Source organism: Haliotis rufescens, unplaced genomic scaffold, assembly GCF_023055435.1.
Source record: "Haliotis rufescens isolate VD_foot unplaced genomic scaffold, xgHalRufe1.0.p SCAF_13, whole genome shotgun sequence".
Classification (NCBI taxonomy): Eukaryota; Metazoa; Mollusca; class Gastropoda; order Lepetellida; family Haliotidae; genus Haliotis; species Haliotis rufescens.
This window is the reverse complement of record NW_025963813.1, coordinates 24,817,330-24,831,206: the sequence shown is the minus strand read 5'-3', so window position 1 is coordinate 24,831,206 and position 13,877 is coordinate 24,817,330. Positions and strand designations below refer to the sequence as shown.

Sequence of the window (13,877 nt, the reverse complement as noted above, 5' to 3'; positions counted from 1 at the left end):
CAGCTAAACTGGAAAATCTTGCATTTGGACAGGGTATATCAGTCATTTTTTCTTCCGTAAAATAAAATCCTAAAGTCTGAGGTTATGTCACCCAGACAAGATCCACCAAAATCCTCATTTCTCAGTGAATATAGTAAAACACTTATGTATAAATCACATTATCACTACTTTAAGTAAAAAAGACATTCAAAATAGACCGATTTTTGCCAAGTAGTTTATGATTATTGGTTGTATCTTGATATTTCTTTTGATAAAATACTTTCATGTGTGTCACTTTACAATATAAAAATTCTCCATCTGTCTTACAGACCCTGATACAAATATATATCAAATACAGCCCATGCAAGTCTATAATGTTTGGCAAGTCTAGATTACTGCAGTATCTGAAAATGAAGAGAGTCACTGGGCTCCCTTTTATTATATTTTTATTAAGGTAACTGAACAACTGGGTTTTTTTTCTGTACAATATGTTCATTTCAGAGACTAGATGTTAGCCTAGTCACATATTGGCAATCGAAATCAGTATCAGGCAAAGAGGGCTGATGTGAGGGGCATGAGAGTAGATCCAGGGTCAGGACAGGTTGACTAGTGAGGTATTGGGATCTGACAACATGGCTGACATTTAGTGACCCTGGCAGGCCTGGAACTGGTGGCATTGTCATCCAGCCTGGAGAGATGTGTGTTTACCTACACCCATAATCCAACTTTGACCCTGTGCCGGATATAACCGGATATAATGCAAATTGTCATCTTTAGGAAAGAAATTAAATTTAGACTTTTTACAGGAGAGAGAAATTAACTTGAAATACATAAAATTATCTTGGTAATGATAATTTTTATGATATGTTCAATTATACATGTGTCACTACCGCCTTATTGTATGTGTGTTGCTGCTGCTCCATTGTATGTGTGTCACTGCCTCTCCATTGTATGTGTGTCACTGCCACTTGTATGTGTGTCACTGCCACTTATATGTGTGTTATTGTCACTCTATGGTATGCGGGGGCAGTCAGGTAACCTTGTGGTTAAAAAATTTGCTCATCACGCCAAAGACCTGGATTCGATTCCCGACATGGGTACACTGTATGAAGCCCAATTCTGGTGACATTGCTGGAATATTCCTAAAAGCGGCGTAAGACCATACTCACTCACTCACTCACTCACTCTATCGTATGTGTGTCACTGCCACTTGTATTTGTCATGCCACTCCATTGTAAGTGTGTAACTGCAACCATTAGTTATTCTTGTAGCTAATTTTTGTTTTTACAGCCCTGTGAAATGAAGACGTAGGATCATGACTAATTGCTCACTACATGCTGTAGATCTAGTTTTATATGCCTCAGTAGAATTAAGCCTATATTTCTTGGTACAATGTATATTTCTTGAGATGCACTGTAGGTAAGAATCTTAATCTGGAATCATTGTTTCATTTCAGTGGCTTGAAGGCACCTATAACGATGAAGGGAGCCCACTCCGAGTTTATACATCATGCTATGTACGAGTGCCAAATATCAACAACTGGCTACGGACTCCCTTTATTCCTCGAAGGGGAGCAAACAGTTTACATGTTGAAGTACGATTTACTATGCGAAAGTGTTCACGAATAAGTGACCCAAGCAGTCTACAGCAATGTAAAGAAACTTTCAATTTGTATTATTATGATGCAGAATCTGACTTTGCCAACCAACAGCGCCCTACCTGGGACCCAACAGCCTACCGGTTGGTGGACAAAGTAGCTGCAGATTATCTCTTTGAGATGTCAACTGATGTTATCAAGGTGAACAAGGAGACGAGAAGGATTTCTCTCTCCAGGGGGCTCAATGGAGTATACATTGCTTTCCAAGATAAAGGTGCATGTGTAACACTCATCTCACTCAGAGTGTACTACGTAACATGTCCCAACACCACAGTCAACTATGCCTTCTTCAATGAGACCGCAACAGGTGATGAGGAAACTCCAATGGTAGATCAGTTAGGTCAGTGTGTTGAGAATGCAGTGGAAGTGATTAAACCCTCCCACATCTGCCAGAATACTGGGGCTTGGTTCAAGGACCCGAAGGGCAAATGCGAGTGTGATAAAGGCTACCAAGGCAACAATGTCAAGACACAGTGTTTAGGTGAGTTCAGTTTTAACTTTTTGAAGATTGCTGATTACTGTGAGCAATAGTTAATGTTGCCAGAATTTGCCTACTGTGTACAGTTATACACATAACGGGCGGAATGAGAAAATGTTTCTCACTGGTGGTTTAATGAGTTCAGCTCGAGTTGCATATCTGCGAAATTCAGTTTTAGGTATTACAACACTTGCAGCTTCAATGGTAGACCAATGTCTTTATAGGTTGAGATTGTGCTGTGAACCACTTGATATGTGGGAATCTGTACATATGCATATTTGTATTGTATCCATACCATTACCTGATTCCAGCTGGGATGATGTGACCTAAGTTCAGTTTGTTCTTCTGCTTGCTCCTTTACCCATGCATTTGGCTAGAAATCATAGCAAGGTTGGTGCCAAATTCTGGAGAAATCTCGATAAAGTCTGAAAGTATCCACAGTTAGATTTGTTGGTAATGGTTTCATTACGAGCACACATTATATATATTTTGAAAACACTGGTTTAGATCATGTTAGTGTGGACCAATGGATGGAACATCCCAGGACAGTGCGTTGTCAATGGCAACAGTTGGCATTGAGTCACCCCAGGTTTTGGGAGACTGTAAAATCAATCTCCATGGCTGTGCTGAATAGGAAAGTGATTATGGAAGAGAAAGGAGGATTTGTAAGCTGAGGGGTAGATGTAAGGCAGAAAGAGTTGGTTATTGTTTCCTATCTTGTTCCAGCCCTTGTTAGCTAAATTTTGTATGTCAGATGAGATCTGGGAAGTAGTCTTCTCTGCCTGAACTGACAGACTGAGAATACACAGATGTGCTTTGTGATTACAGTTTTTGCTGATTATGCTCAGAAAATATGAAACTTTGTTGGATAAATCCATCGTTTTTGAGTGCATGCAGTTTCAACATTTTGTCCTGACTGCAGCACAACTTTCCACATGTAGAAATCTGATAAGCATGGATTCTGTGTTGTCCTTTTGTATTAAACACCTTGTTGGTTTGAGTAGGGCTGATGTAGAAAGTGAAGAAAATGTCCCATAATAGTCCAGTCTATGTATATGTCAAACCTGTACAGAATGTATCTGAATTGTGCAACTTTGGTGGACACCTTATGATTTATTCACACTGAGTGATACTGACTTCAGGACTGAAAAACATTCATCAGGATTCATGTAACAGTCAGTTGTGAGCATCAAACCTGTACTAAAAAAACCCTTTTTATTTTCTACCATCACAAAGAAGCTTAAATAACTATGAGACATTGCATCATGTGGACTATGTTAATCTGATTTGTGTAATTTACCCCTAATGTATGTGACAGCATTCTGAGATCACCTTACTAGTATACATCTCTTTTGAACATAATTCTAGTCCACGTTGATGACAGATCCACAAGTTGTGTATTCTGTTAACTAAGGCTATTTGATTTCATTTGATGTCTGACCAGTGAAGATCTGGGTAAGAATAGGTCTTCAGCAACCCATGCTTGTTGTAAGAGGCGACTAACGGGATCCGGTGGTCAGGCTCGCTGACTTGGAAGATGCATGTCATCGTATCCCAACTGCGAGGATCGATGCTCATGACGTCAATCACTTAATTGTCTGGTCCAGACTTGATTAGTTACAGACCGCCGTCATATAGCTGGAATATTGCTGAGTGCGGCGTTAAACAACAAACAAACAAACAATCATTTGATGTCTATAACTTGTTGTTTGATTTTCACAGAACTTAAAATCTTTTTTTTCTCTCCAAGACTAAAGATTTCAATATCCCATTTGTATAACATGCTCTACATTTCTGACACACCTGTTGGTGAGAAACCCATTTGAGATGACTTGTATCAAACATGTGTGAGGTTAAATTCCAGGCCTGTGATTGGCTACTCCATGGTGATGACCTGAAGTCAGATTATGCCTGACTACTAGGACTGATACGATTCACTCGCGTATTCGGTGAATAGAACTGTAGCCATTCTTGAATTGAATTCATTACTCGTGGCCACAAGAATCGAATATTTATGAATATGCAATCAAGTGCATTTACATACCCTGTACCTAAAAATATCCTTAAGAACATTTTATATGCATAGATGTCTTCCAAAACAACACTCTTATGATATTTAATTTAACAGTATTGCGGTCACTGGTCATTGTCGCATTTGAGCAGATACTAGTACCTGGATAAGAGCAGTATATAAATGTATAATATATTAATAATTAACAAACGATGTCAAATAATTTATGTTGTTATTGTTTCACTGAATATGACAAATAATACATAAACTGCTGACTTGTTATTGTATTCGTGACTTAATATTCGTATTTATTACCCATATTCGTGATACGAATCGTATTCGCCGCATAGTGTATTCGTTGCAGCCCTACTGACTACATTCAAAATTGTAAGTCATTCATAAATTGCTTGTGCTTCAGTCGAATGTTTACCTACGTCTCTGTTGAACGTTATATTATTTTTAGGGTGTAAACACACTGGATGCCACAGCGACATATAATTATGTCGCTCCTCTTCGTCTGAGGTACTGCAGAGTGCTGTGCAGATTTGCGTCCCTTGGGCACGTCAGAAACCTATGATTGTGGGTTCGAATCCCGGTTTGCCCCGATTATGTTTCTAGATTTGTCAGCACCATGCCTGTGTGTTTAGAAATCTAAATATTGGATATTTGCTCGAAGAATTGAATTTAAAAAATAGCATATTTGTGATCACAGGTAACCATTTTTCACTAATCACTAATGATAATGTCGCTGATAAGCCTAGAATCGTTTAGAATGTTTTGAAAAATATGCAAATACGAATGCTGAAGTTCCGCCATTAATTTCAAACTGAGCTGCGACACATGCATGCCTGAATTTCTCATACAGTTAAGAATCAAATGACATATGGACTTTGTCACCAATGCAAATTATCTTGATGAAATTAAGTGAAATAAATTAGGTGTGGAAACGAACACTGTGCTCGGAAAACTGTAGGACTACATGTTCAGATATAAACAAAGCGAAATTCAGATTTTACACTGTGTAGCATTTTCTCCTATTTTGAGAGATTCATTCGTCTAATTGTTGCATACACTGGCTCACTTGTTTGAGACTATTCATGGGAAGAGTATCGTAGCATGTTTTATGGAATTACAAATATATACATTACAACGATCAGGTAAATTCCATAGAAATCGTCAAAGTTTCCGTCATGTGTGACGCCATGACTGACGCTTAATCACGCAAAACGATGACAACAGTTATTTGCATTTCTGACTAATTCTCTTGGTTGCATTAGAAAACATAAAACAATTAACAGTAGGCAGATTACTTACATGACACATTTATGTACGATCCCTCAATCAACGAAAATCCTCCTCCTCCCACGTACTGTTGTCAGCGAACAGGCCATTTTGTAAAAGTCTGTGGGTAGTGATGTCATGCGGAAGTAATCATTGTTGTACATATTTGGTTATTTCTTGAGGTGAAAATAATTTAACTCGGCATCAAGTGTGTTCTTTGATCTTATCTAAATTGCATTATCGTCATCGCCATGATAATCCACAGATTTAGCAGAAACCTTTTTGTGTAGGGTCACATTATTTATGAGTAGTAAGCAGTACATCGGATGAAGTCTCTTATTTCTGTGTTGTTATGTTTTAATGCACCACTGTGATCATGAGAATAGACAAAATGTATCTTTTTCAATGCTAAAAAGGTGCGATTTTAGGGTGTGTAAGAATCGCTTTCTCTCGTTAGATACGTTTTGAAACAACTCATTGTAAGATCAATGGTATCTGACAGACACTCGTTTAGTAATCTCTATATCTCTGGTGACCCTGTAGTGGAGTCCAAGGAAGACTAAGTCTCCATCACCCTATCCTGGTTGTGAGGGACGTCCCAATGAATTGAGTGGTCAGACTCAGTGAAGTGGTTGATTGTGTTTCACCACACTGACAGCGTGGATCATTAATCATACTCATAGTATAAATCACTGGATTGTTGGGTCCACAGTTGATTATTTACAGGTTCTGAATAGCTGGAATATTGCTGAGTGCGACATTAAACAACAAAGAGAATTTGAAAATATCATAAAAACTTGTATTATAGTATGGTGTTAAGACAAACAGGCTGGTTTAACACACCCTCATGGCTGAAGTTCTATCTCATTGAATAAGGGTGGGTGGGCTTCTGTACCTCTGGTACTATGATAAACTTTTTACACGGCACAACAACTGATTCTAAATATATGTATATCAGGTAAACATGTAGTCTGTCTTACAGACCCTGATACAAATATATCAACTACAGCCCATGCAAGTCTATAATGTTTGGCAAGTCTAGATTACTGCAGTATCACTGGGCTCCCTTTTTATTATATTTTTATTAAGATAACTGAACAACTGTTTTTTCTGTACAATATGTTCATTTCAGAGACTAGATGTTAGTCTAGTAAACATGTTTCAGAAACATTGTTCCCTTTACCATGTTTACCGGTTTTGTGTTAGGGGAATAATTTTTCCATACTCGACATTTGTAATTGAGTCCCTTTAATAACGGTGATTTACCAAAGCAGTCAGCTGGAGAAATGTGTTCTTGTAACTCAAACTCCATATTGTTATTGTACATGTAAACAAACTGTGATTGCTGATTCAGTAAAGAAAATAGCAAGCTATTTATCATTATGTTTCTGCTTTAGAATTGAATTTATATGTACAGTCAATACAGTAATAATTCTCATTGAGTTGGAGAACCCACAGACAGAATCGATAACATATCTATAGCCTCAGTTTCAAAGCTCATGGAAAATATGACAGCTTTATGGATTGTTTTTACTTCATCCAACATGGACATTCAGAGACTGGACAACATTCATTATAGATAAAAGATGGGAGGCCAGAAATCTTGTCTGTGGAAGGGACCATCAAGTATATTGCCGTCATAAATGATCTATTTTTGTTCAACTGTCGGCACCATCTATGTAGCCTTGCATGTTGTCCCTACCAAGATTTCATCATACTTTTCATGTTTACCTGAAGTTCAAGTCTCAGTAATGAACCTTTTATGGTGTTAAACATGTTACATGAATTGTTGACTCAGCTAAATAAGATTTTGTGAAAATAGAGAACGCACCTGATATCAATGTCCTGTGGGTTTGTATTTACTAAAACATTTGTGTCTGTTTTCTGGTATGAGAAAATCAGAAAAATGTTTACTTTACCAGGAACATTAGGAATAAGAGTATGCAGAAATGCAGATAAATGATCTATTCCAATTGAGTAAAGGCATTTAGGAAAAGATCATTAGTTTTTATCCATTGAAAAGTATCAATTGTATTTGTTGTCTAAAATTGCTTAAGTAATAGATGGGAACTCATTCCAACTTGCAATCAACTGTGCATCATATGATAGTGTTGAAGCAAAGTAGCTGTGGAATTCAATCTGATGTGAATTAATTAATAGCACCTTTGCGAAAATAATTCTTACTAATTTTGGTCTGTCATACGGCCTTGATCTTAAAGGAAGTAATTAGAATGGTTCCTAAATTGGCCAATTTTTGTGTCTTGAGAGTTCAGGATAATGCCATTCAAAGGACATTTTGGATCAAGGACCGTAATCACTCTAACATGTGTAAGGAATCAGTTAGGTTTGGAGAAAACATATTCTTTTTATACTCATATAATTGTTTTGGAAAATATTCTTACTGCATGGAAAATATTTTCCTGCATGCTTGGCAAATCTTGAAGGTACTAGTTAGCATACCGTTTTCACCATATCAAGCACCCAACTCCATTAAGCATGGTAAGTGCTCCCTGTCAAACTTGAAGACATAACAAACCATATTTTCTTGTGTATATTGACAAGTTTGTTAAAGAAAACTGCAGCATAGATGGGGTGTATGATTGCATTGTAACCATTATCGAAAACGTGTTAATTTCCCCGACATTTGAACTAGGTATGTTGACCAGCACTTGATCATTTACAACAAATTTGGCTCATATAGTGTTTTAATAAGCACCCTCTTTGTCAATTTTCTAAGTGCCGAGCTAGCTTACGTCAAATTTGGTAATAAAAATCATGTGTTTTGATTTGACAATACTCAGTAAATTCTCATAAGTTTATCACACTCCTTGATGAACACATTGATAAATTTATCAGAGTTATTCTTCTGCTAGATTTCATATGAAGTAGAAACATTGAGTTGAAGTTACCAATAACTTTTGCAGAAATGTGGGAATTTTTCCACCTTTTATTCCTGCTATAATGACTTCAGCTTTACTAGGATTCACAAAAGGAAAAGATTTATATGCCTAGAATAGAATTAAATCAGACTTCAGCTTTCAGCTTGAGAAAACGGAAAGAAAATAAGTGCTATTTTACATCCTCTATTATGAAATGAGTATTGGTTGTCTTATGGTGATTGCCTGAAAGCGTATAAGAGCTGTACATTAGGGTTGCTGCTGTCAGGATTTGATAGAAGCAATCAACATCAGTTGCAATGAAATTCTGCATGCTAGCTTGTGCCATTGTACACTGTTGAGTGAAACATGGTCGAGGATAAGACCCAAGTTTAGGAGGCCATTGCGTGTTGAGAGGCTGTAATTAGTGATGCGAGAAAGACGACCAACTAGAATCTTCTAACACGCATTTTACAGTGTGACCTGGGGTATTTGCCATGCTGTCATTTAGCTGATAACTTCTATTGGCTTTCATGTATACTCTTGTTATTGGGCACATGCATTGTCTCATGTTACACAGTACATTCATATCTAACAGGTAATTTTGACAGTCACGCAGTCTGACATATGAGGCTCAGTTTTGGAGGTGGTAGTGCTACTGCATGTGCTGGGAACTTATCAGCACAATCAGTACTTGTGTCTGCTGCTTCAAACACTCCAGTCTGAGCACTGTTACTGTTTTCAGTCATCGACAACCACCTTTTTGGTACACTAGAACATGACATTAAAATTAAGTTAATAACATTCCTCTTAAGTGTATTTGTCCAAGACAATAATGACAACTATACATGTGTATCTTTGCAGTACACTTTTATTTTGAAAACTACCATCTTTATTATTAAGAATCAGCTTTTTCCAATCTGTTCATAACCATGCAGAGAAGCAAATCGAATGTGTGAAATTAATATTATAGCTGAGTATCTTGCGATATGATTTGTATCGCGATACAGACTGACGATACTACTGGCATCACGATGCACATCAAAATAGTAAGAAATGATGCAATCATTTATGTATTGTCATCTGAAATCTGTTTACAAAGAAAAACACAAGAACAAAACAGTTTTAAATGAAGGGATGGTTTTAAAATGTAACAAATAGTTTGCGCGTCCTCAGGTACCACGTCCTTGTGTTCTGCCCTGCTTACAGATGCCGCTTAAATAATGCTACTTCTGTCATTACTGGAAGTAACTTGGTAAGTTCCTGTTCTATTTTTAGCGTATCACGATCTCACAAACTGACGAGTGAGTGTCATGTGTACCTAAGTGTCTCTCTTTGTGATGACATCAAATTTAGTTCAAATCATTAGATCTTAGGTTTGGATTCCTTATTATTTATGAAAAAATATTTGAATAGCAAATGCTTACAACTTGAGCTAAGTGGCTGTCTTTGTTGACATTTTAAACTGTTGACTACATATGCAGGTGAGCCAGTGCTGTGGTCAAATCTTTAGTTATATATTGAATCAAAGTCCGATTTTCAACATATTGAAAAATTGTACTGGAGACTTGTTGAGACTTACCATCCATAAGTCAACCCTGTGTTCATTGATACAACAGCTTCTATGGTGCCACTTACAGATATTCAGGGCTTCAGATATGGGCTGTATCGGCATATATGTATGGATGAAAATATGCAGTGGGGGGTAATTTAGAAAACATAGGTACGAATCACAGCATACATGTACGATCTAACATTTATTTATAGACATATTTCCCCAAAATTATATTCTGATTTCAAGCAATGTATTTTCTTGAGTATAGTGTGCACCTTTATCCAAATAACACAGCTGTATAAAGGGGATGCACATTATAAAAGCCATAATGAGTTTTGCTTTTTTTCCCCCAATGCAAAGGTTACAAACTGTGTTCATTGTATATCTGGACTTATGTTTGTAACATATTTTAATCATTTCATTCAAAATTTCATTAAATATTGTTTACATCAATTTTGGTGACGCCTTGAAACGGTGACAGAGAATGGATACATATATCATAAATGCCATACTTTGACTCGTTAAGTCATTTTTTGTTGTAGTTTGACTGTTTGTCATCATTGAGTTTTTTGTGAGCCCTGGCACGGGAGCCTCGATGGTGACTGGTTATATCATTCCATATGTAAAAAATATCCAGCATATCAGCTTATCAAAGTTAGTGCTACGCTTATGGTTATTATTAAATTAAATGTATATACACATGTAGTAAAGCTGCAACTAAAATAACATGATATTAGAATATGTTATTCCTAATAACATAATAGTTTTAGGTACAATTCTTCCAATTTCTGCGTCAAAATTCTTTATAAAGTTATATGATTGGGTAATTTTAAACCGAATCACCGGTAGATTATGAGAAAATGTGTGTACAGCTGATTGCTGTGTCCAGCTTAGTTCATGAGAAAATACACAGGGTAATCTTAAACTCTGCATATAAAACAATGCCTGGTAGAACTGGAAATGCAATTTAAAACAGTCAATCATCAAGTCCAGTGATTTTTTATCTCAAATTTCAAATTTGTATCGACCAAGTTTGTTATCACCTGTTCGTTGACCTGAATTTGCTGAAGGGATACGATGTAAAAAACCTCTGGTCATAAAATACTTGAAGCTTTTTCCCCCAAACTACTGAATACCCTAGAGGAGGGTGCGCATTATACAATAGACATACATGTACAACGAAAAAGGTATTTTTAATTGTTTATTGAGACCCGTGAAGATCCGGGGTAGAACAGGTCTTCAGCAACCCATACTTGCCGTAAAAGGCGACTATGCTTGTCGTAAAAAGCGACTTACAGGATCGGGTGGTCAGTCTCGCTGACTTGGTTGATACATGTCATCAATCCCAATTGTGTGGATCGATGCTCATGATGTCAATCACTGGATTGTCTGGTCCAGACTCGATTATTTTACAGACCGCGGTCATATAGCTGGAATATTGCTGAGTGCGGCGTTAAACAACAAACAAATTGTTTATTGATCTGTTTACACAAAAGTAGCAATGCTGTGGTGCATATCTAAAATGAAATACAAGATTATCCATTAAATTCTAAGTGTACTCCTATATTGAAATAATAAGGAGTACATACTACTGATGATGAAAAATTATCTGGAGCCCTGGATATTGTATTGGACCATACATGTATGTGTGGAAGTATTTTGGCACAGGCTCTTGAGTAAATCATGTTTTAGATATTGATGTGCAAAACAGATAAAAGGTATTTTTGTAACCAATGTTTTTGATTTGAAGTCAATCACTGTTTTGAATAAGAATTAGAATAACATTATTTTGGGTATTACTGATACAACCATGTTCCGCATTAATCACACCAACACTATTTACACAGAAAACAAGAACTCAAGAACCAATTTCAAGCATTGCTAACATGACATGAAAGCATTCCTAAATGTAAAAAACTCAACAAATTTCTGTAACATATTTGATGCAACCCATTGTTGAACTTAAAAGGATTAAAAGACCGGCAGCTTCAACAAAGGAGCATTGTTTTAGGAGATTAAAGTTAGTCCTTTCCACCATCTTCAATGTGCCTTTGTACAGGACAAGGTTCAATATTTGTTGTTTTGGTGAAGTGTTGGAAGCTTGGATGGAGGTAGATTGTGTTTGCTTGTGAGACAGAGAGCATGCCTCCCTGTGTTTGACTATTGTTTTCCTGGGGTCACTGTGGACCATGCTTGATGTGTTCAGTGGCTGGTCGGAGGAGACTACGTGGCTTGGCAGTAGCCAGGTTATCACAAAGATGTTCCCATGCAGCAAACAGGTAAACTAGTTTTGGCTGTTCACCATGTGTTGGTGAAAATGTGCAAACATGCTTGCTGCAAACCCAGGCAAGGTTACACAGGTGGAATGACTAGCTTCACATGAGGCAAGTGCCTTGGCCTGTCACACATTCCTACACGGGTAAAACAGATTACAGGTTTCAGTCAGATCACAAGTGGATTTTAATTTGTTCAAAGATATTGTTATATGTAGAATTGTCATGAAGAACAACTTCTGGTCAGCATTTTATACTTGGGTAATATACTTATTTCGGTTTGGACCATAAAGCTGGAAGATGTAATATGAGAAACAGGGCACTTGAGCAGCAGTGAACAAGTCAGCCTTTAGTTATTCATAGGCTGGATGAGAATGATTGTGAGAAAACACAAACAGTATTCATTCAGAAAGAAACTCATTGGCTCTCTCGTCCAACCTTTGTAATATTTGCTGCAGATGCGTGACAGTGCCTATCATATCCCGTACATTAGAAATAACACTGATGAGCATGGGAAGAGTCTGGACACAAAAATCATCCAAATTTGAAAGAAAAACTTCCTTTTTTCCTGAAAATAACAATAGGTGAATAGGTGGAATGAAACGGTTTAGTCTAAATAGTGGCAAGCTTTATTTTGTGTGTGCGTGCGTGCGTGCGTGCGTGCGTGCGTGACGAGAATAATGACTAATTTGAGACTGTTGATTGAACATTACACATGACCCCTATGCGCCACAGAGATATACAGAGAACATAGAAAGCTGGGGTGCTGCTGTGTTCAGTGTGTTGGTTTGAATGCTTCCTGTATGATATTTGATATTTGTCGGTGCTGTTCAGACCTTAGGTGACAGTAATTATTCACAGAATAGTTGATCTTGTAGTCTGCATGTTTTGATTTGGTGGAACGTTGTTGTCATTCAGCTTTGAACAAGATGTGTACTTGCAGAGTGATGTGTAAGTCGTTTTGACAGTATCGCCTGGCTGCTCTAAACAAACGTTTCTTGAGAGTGGATGTTTTGATATTCGCAATATACCGGGTAATTACCTATGATCTAATGGTAGCAAGATTTAGGCATGTTGGAAATGTGTGCCGATGTGAAACAGCTTGTCATCGTTCATTGAGACAGGTTGAGAAATTGGTCACAGGCATGTTATCTATGTCAGTGATAGTCAACTTCAAATTTGATTCCATCAATATCTTTACCTGTTGGAAGCATTTAATGGCAATTTGGCAACACTGATAACACTGTAGCACTCCCTTTAATCTCTTAAAATGTTGTCTCCAGCATCAAATAGACAAATTTTGTTCCACTGTTTGTAAACACCAGTGAGGTTCTTCAATTTATTGTTTCTGATTATCTAAATTGCATACTGATTAGTAGTGGGACGATGCACCGATGCATCGGTGGATCACAGTTTTTTTACTTCTTGATACAAGTATCTATCACAGTCACACACTAAGTAAAAATATTGATTATTACCTTAAATGTTTGCTTTAGTGGTGGTTACCAGAATGATTAGTGCAAGAAAAAGGATTGATAAGTGATATATGGGGTATGCTTGTAGTCAAGATGTGAAGATGAAACCTGTGAATAGCCCAATTGTGGAGATTGATGCTCATGATGTCAGTCACTGGATTGTCTGGTCCAGACTTGATTATTTACAGACCGCCGTCATATAGCTGGAATATTGCTGAGTGCTGTGTTAAACAACAAACAAACAAACAAAACAGGAAAATAAACTTTATGTATGCAGTCTTCCTTCCTCTGC

General features: G+C 37.2%; 1 protein-coding gene across 2 annotated transcripts in view; it reads left to right on the top strand.

The window, feature by feature from the left end:
* Positions 1-13,877, top strand: part of LOC124117410 (ephrin type-B receptor 1-B-like) — a 106,624-nt gene that overhangs the window by 63,456 nt on the left and 29,291 nt on the right. For both annotated transcript variants that reach the window (XM_046479295.2, XM_046479294.2), the window contains exon 3: positions 1,436-2,117. In XM_046479295.2, the coding sequence (XP_046335251.2) occupies positions 1,436-2,117 (682 nt within the window). The remainder of the gene's footprint in view (positions 1-1,435; positions 2,118-13,877) is intronic.